Source organism: Oncorhynchus mykiss, chromosome 16 (assembly GCF_013265735.2).
Source record: "Oncorhynchus mykiss isolate Arlee chromosome 16, USDA_OmykA_1.1, whole genome shotgun sequence".
Lineage (NCBI taxonomy): Eukaryota > Metazoa > Chordata > Actinopteri > Salmoniformes > Salmonidae > Oncorhynchus > Oncorhynchus mykiss.
The window spans coordinates 19,617,733-19,623,732 of record NC_048580.1 but is presented as its reverse complement, the minus strand read 5'-3'; the positions used below and the strand labels follow the sequence as shown (position 1 = coordinate 19,623,732).

Below are 6,000 nucleotides of genomic sequence, written 5' to 3'. Positions count from 1 at the left end.
AGTAGCCTGGTCCCAGATCTGTTTGTGTTGTACGGTCTTCGTAGTGGTGTGGCGTTGTCAAATGCATAATAGAGTAAGTATATAATTGAATAACTGTATAACTGAATGGCTGAATAACTGTATAACTGAACGGAGAACCATAACATAACACTGGTGGACATAGAGGTAGTTTCTGCAAAACACAACATAGCAAAATATAGATTTAAAAACGTCCTTTAATGCAGAATCCTGTCATCAATATACTTGCAAATTGAAATAAATCAAATTTTGTTTTATACATATTCATAAAAACTCAATCATGATCACACACTGTATTCAGGTTACATACCATATTCAGTTCAATTCATTGCTGTGCCATGTTATCATGTAATCCCTACATAGCAGAAGGTAGATAGAGAAGACACGTAACAATATAAGTTATGGAAGAGGAGGAGGTGGGGGTGGTGGAGGAGGTGGGGGCACCTTAGTGGAGGTACCAGGGAGGGGAGGAGGAGGTGGTGGAGGAGGAGGAGCATTACCCATCGAACCAGGTGGAGGAGGAGGAGGGGGGAAGCCATTTGATGAACTGGGAGGAGGTGGAGGATGAGGAGGAGTATTACCCATTGAACCATGTGGAGGTGGAGGAGGAGGGGCGAAGCTATTTGATGAGCTGGGAGGAGGTGGAGGTGGCGGAGGAGGTGGAACATTACCCATTGAACCAGGTGGAGGAGGAGGAGGAGGAGGGGCGAAGCTATTTGATGAGCTCGGAGGAGGTGGAGGTGGCGGAGGAGGTGGAACATTACCCATTGAACCAGGTGGAGGAGGAGGGGCGAAGCTATTTGATGAGCTGGGAGGAGGTGGAGGTGGCGGAGGAGGTGGAACATTACCCATTGAACCAGGTGGAGGAGGAGGAAAAGGAGCAGGGGCGAAGCTATTTGATGAGCTGGGAGGAGGTGGAGGATGAGGAGGAGTATTACCCATTGAACCATGTGGAGGAGGGAGTAAGCTATTTGATGAGCTGGGAGGAGGTGGAGGTGGCGGAGGAGGTGGAGCATTACCCATTGAACCAGGTGGAGGAGGAGGAGGAGGTGGAGGTGGCGGAGGAGGTGGAGCATTACCCATTGAACCAGGTGGAGGTGGAGGAGGAGGGGGGAAGCTATTTGATGCGCTGGCAGGAGGTGGAGGAGGGGGTGGCGGAGAGGGAACATTAGGGGATGCATTCGGTGTAGGAGGAGGGGGAGGAGGGAGGTTATTCGATGAGGTCATGGAGGGTGTAGGAGGAGGAGGACCAGTGCCCATGGAGCCAGGTGGGGGAGGAGGAGGAGGTGGGATGTTGGAGTCAAACGTTGATCCAGGAGGGGGTTGTGGGCAGTTTTGGGTGAGGTTTGAGGAGACTGGCAAGGTGGGCACCGATGGTAGGGCCACGTTAATGCCAAGATTGGACCTGGGAGGGTAGAATGAGAAGGTTCCATTCAATGGATGTATCACTTTATCTTTGAGACAGTTAAAGCCATGTAATACTAACAGATGGTACTGGTTTTAAGGGCACGATTTCATGATGAGTTTTACTACAGTATGCTAACAGGTCCTATCCCATCACCACTCACCACCCTAACTAGCGCTGTGCTTACCTATAGAGATCCTTATTGACGCTGGCTGAGGAGGGTTCCCCAGGCTGGGTAGCAGGAGCAACGGGACACTCCACAGGGCCACAGCTCCCTGTACTTCGCACGCTCTCTGTGGTCCCTGTTCTTTTCCGAGGCTGCAACTCATTGAGCTGGGGAAGACAATAAATTAAGAAAAACACCACAAACATATTACTGCTCTAAAGTCTAGATGGCCCAATAACATTGCTCTGGCGGGATTGAATTACAAAGCAAGTAGGTGCTAATAAGTAACTAAGTGCTAGTAATTGTAATTACAATAATGTAGACTGCGGTTTATTATCTGTGGACAGTCGATCAATATCATATTACAGAAAAACAATGCTAAGCCTAATGGGATAAATGTATCCATAAAGCGAAACATTCTCCCAGCTGTCCTCACGTTAAAGCTGTGGCCCAGTGTGTCCAGTTCGGTGAAGGACATGGGTCTTCTGATGTAGCAACCCTCGAGCTCCCGGCCAGCTTTGGGAGGGCTCATTAATTTGGCGCAAGCCAACTTCGTTACTGTGGTGAAAATTCCCATCTCTCTCCGAGACACCTTCTCCTGATGGATAGCTACAGCCTGGGAGATAGCACAGGTATTACAACACTGAGTTTAGGTCCCAAATGGCACCCTGTTACCTATATAGTGAGGTAGTGCACTATATATGGAATAGGGTGCCATGTGGGACGCACAACTGTACTGTACTTCACCTATTGAGCAAAAGCCCCGTACTGTAACGTAGCCTCATGAGCTAACTGACGGATAAAGCGACAGTGTTTCTCACCAGAGAGAGGAGGTTGAGGGAGTTCTCCATGTCTTTCAGCTGCATGGCCTGGGTGTCCAGCAGTCTCAGGACAGAAGTGGCTAGGCTGTTGATCTGGTAGGCCACACTGGCCAAAGCCTGAGTGGTCAAAGCCTTGGTCTCCTCCAAACCCTTCCATGTGTCCTCATCCTTTAATCATGTTTCAAGCATTATTTTCTTGGCAAAGGTATGATATAGCAAAACTTCTTACAGTGTTCGTATACTTTTCGACACAATCAGAATACTATGATAAACAGAAGAGTGCACAACTTGCCCTTTCATATGCCTCAATGTTCCCTCAAAATGGGTAGGCCTAAGGCTTTAAATTAAAATGTCAAATGTTTTATAACTACGTTATAAAGAAGGCATCGTACCGTTTTTGTTTCAAAGACAGAAAGAGAAAGAGCACAGCAAGCAAGTAAAAGTAATTCACAATTTCCCCCAAATATATTAAATAAACAAATAAATAGACTAAGCCTATTAGAATAATTCAGTTGGCTAATTCTGTTATCATTGTCAAAAAATACTCACCTGTAGGCCTAAATAATTGTTTTCACAGTAATCGGCCACTTTGTGAAGGTTGTTATAGTTGTCAATAAGCGCCTTTCTCGACGCGGGAGCCTCTTTTAATATTTGCGTAGCAAGTTCTGAACACTTCGTTTGCTCCGTCATTTTAGACTTTGCTCGGTCCGGAAAGAATGTGCAGAAGTTAACTACAAAGTAAAGGTGTGTCAAACTGTGGGTGTGTTCTTATATCAATAGTCGAGGAGGACGAACGAAAGCGTCCCGCCAGCGAGCTAGACTACATGGGTGCATTCATTACTCCGATTCCGTTTAAAAAAGTTAGTAGTTTTGCAAAACTGTTTCTAACGGAAACCGTTTACTCCAAACGGAAAAAGTTTTGCAACGAAAACGATAGTTTCTAATAGACAAATACAGGTAGGTTCCTCCCCGGTTCGTTCAGTTTGCTCTGTTTGGTTCACTTTGGTTCCTAGAGTGAACCCTAAACGGTTTCTGTTGCAAAACGTTTTGCAACGGAATCTGACTATGAATACACTCCAGGTGAAGTGACAGGCGAGGCATGCTGCTGCAAGGAGTTTCTGCTGAATGCGGAACAACCGCAAGGTATGAGTTTTGACTCCAACTAGGCTACGGTGTTAATATTACAGGCTAAACTTAAAAAACAACCATACGATTTAGCACGGCTGATAACCATCTAATAATACTTGAATAATCACCATTTTATACAGTGAAATTATTTAATTTATAGGCCTACGTTTTTAATGTCAGCACCCAAATATCGATTTAATTTATTTAAATAACATTGCTTAGGCTCGCCTTTTTGGTTATTTTTCTAACATAGTCTTTATTTCAAAGACCCCAAATGAAAGGAAATGTGCAAGGTCCATAAATACATTAACAGGATAAAGCTATAGCCTTCTCTACTGAACCTCCACTAGAGGTCAGCCTTATAATGCATTTTCTACTATGGCCTCAGCAGTTCAAATAGGTCCCTTCTCATAAGCTACCTACCTACCTACCTGCCTGCCTATCTGTCTGGGCTATGTGGCTAGCTCTATCTATATATCCATCGAAATCAATATCCTACTATATCTCCATAATGGCATAAAATTATGATAATATGTCAAATCTATGTTTTGGAATTAAAAAAACGTATTCATCCATAAAGGGAGTTTCCTCCTGTATATTTGCTGCATTGCAAGTTACCTTCTGTTTTGCCATGGTCATTGATAAGCTCCTAACAAACAAGCCTGCCGCGAAGATTGTAAAGACTATACATCCTTTGATCCACATGAATGAAGTCAATCAATCAGTGAAGTGCTGCCATGTATCAATGTCTAGGGGCGGACTGGCCATCTGGCATTTTGGGTATATGCCAGATGAGCTGGCCCATTTTTATCCCATGTACAATGTCCCTGATAATGTTCTGATCCTGCTATGATTGCTTATCAATAAGCCAATAAAAAAATACCTGATAATGTGTCGAAAGCCATTTTGAACAAAAGTGCGGTGCGTCAGGTATCTTGTACATTTAAAAAATTTAAAGTCATAGCTGTTTCCTCTGAGATAGGCCAATGCAAACATGAGATTGAAGCATTTTGTCCAACAAAAGACTTGTTGCAATTTGAATTACCTTGAAATTGATTGATTGGTTGATTGATTGTAAGGTGAGACTATATATTTTTTAAATCCAGATAATTGAAAATAGTCAGTCTCAACCACCACAATATTTGTATTGATTTAAGTCTGCACCTTTCTTTCTCTATTCAGTATTTTCACTGTTAGATATTGTATAGGGGTAGCTACAGAGCTTACATTAACTCGTGTTTGAAGGTAATCTCACGTCTCCTTGACTTATCTTTTATATTTCTACCTTTTGTTTAGGATAGAAAATAATGATATGATTGTGTACGTCTGTAATCAGCCATGGTTAATCACATTGTTTATGGCTCCTATAGAGGGCTGACCATATTACTGCCACACCGGCGGTCACGAGTCATGAAGGCAGTCAAATTCCATGTGACCGTTTAGTTACGGTGATGCTGCTGATGGTCATTAGCAGCCTACCAAAATTGCTAACTGCCTGGTATTCAGCACTCTATTGTCCCTCTAATCACTCTGACATCAATGCCAATGTGATCGAAAATCAAACACTTAATGGGAGCCCATGAGCTCATGTTGTGCAACATTTATATGGCTATACAACTGAGCGAGAAAACAGAATGATGGCCTCTATTAAAAAGAGGAGGATCCCATCAGTGTTCTATAGGCTAGGCCTACTATATTTATTTATCAACTTTCCTAATATTAAGCACATTGCTTATCTATACCACAGGAGTATAGCCTACCATTCGCTATCGAGATAGGTGCATGATAATGGTCCATTCTAAATCAAAATAATTCACACATATATTATTTAGTATACGTAAAGACAATATTAAATCAAGAATTAGTCTGATGGGTGACAATATTAGCTTATCACTTGTGAATCATAGTCGCACAACTCATGTAGGCTAGCCCATGTTTTGATAAGGTTTGTATCTAACTAAAGTGGCCAAATAACTTCTTAAAATTAAGCACATTACATTAGAACTTGACATACATAAGCAGAGTTTCAAATTTGGGGCAGATCATTTTCACCATAAAAATGCACCTCTATAATAAAAGCATTACATGCATAATTACATTTGCGGTCATTTTTGATAATGGTGTTTTCCCGCTAATGGAACATTCGCGCTTATAGCATTGCTGCACTTATAACGTGAAGAAATAGCCTAATAGTTTATCAACATTTTAAGCTAAATGTTCTGATCTGTTGTGCCAGCCACATTGCGTAAAAACATTTTTTTAGAGCCTCCTGAGGGGCGCAGTGGTCTAAGGCACTGCATCGCAGTGTACCACTAGAGGTCCTGGTTCAAATCCAGGCTCTGTCGCAGCTGGCCGTGACCGGGAGACCCATGGGGAGGCGCACAATTGGTTCAGTGTCGTCCCGGTTAGGGGAGGGTTTGGCCGGCAGGGATGTCCTTGTCCCATCTCTCTAGCAACTTCTG

The 6,000-nt window shown here is 43.1% G+C and overlaps 1 protein-coding gene across 2 annotated transcripts in view; it reads right to left on the bottom strand.

Annotated features, from left to right (window-relative positions):
• Positions 1 to 203: 203 nt before the first annotated feature.
• Positions 204 to 6,000, bottom strand: part of LOC110491549 (formin-like protein 20) — a 35,164-nt gene continuing 29,367 nt past the window's right edge. Inside the window, exons 1-5 of one of the 2 annotated variants that reach the window (XM_036946429.1) lie at positions 2,960 to 3,189; positions 2,411 to 2,578; positions 2,026 to 2,205; positions 1,611 to 1,756; positions 204 to 1,423 (exon numbers count right to left, since the gene is read on the bottom strand). In XM_036946429.1, the coding sequence (XP_036802324.1) occupies positions 418 to 1,423; positions 1,611 to 1,756; positions 2,026 to 2,205; positions 2,411 to 2,578; positions 2,960 to 3,100 (1,641 nt within the window). In that variant the 5' untranslated portion in view covers positions 3,101 to 3,189 and the 3' untranslated portion in view covers positions 204 to 417. Of the gene's footprint in view, positions 1,424 to 1,610; positions 1,757 to 2,025; positions 2,206 to 2,410; positions 2,579 to 2,959; positions 3,190 to 6,000 lie in introns of those variants that run through there. The other variant, XM_036946430.1, reaches the window with a different exon arrangement.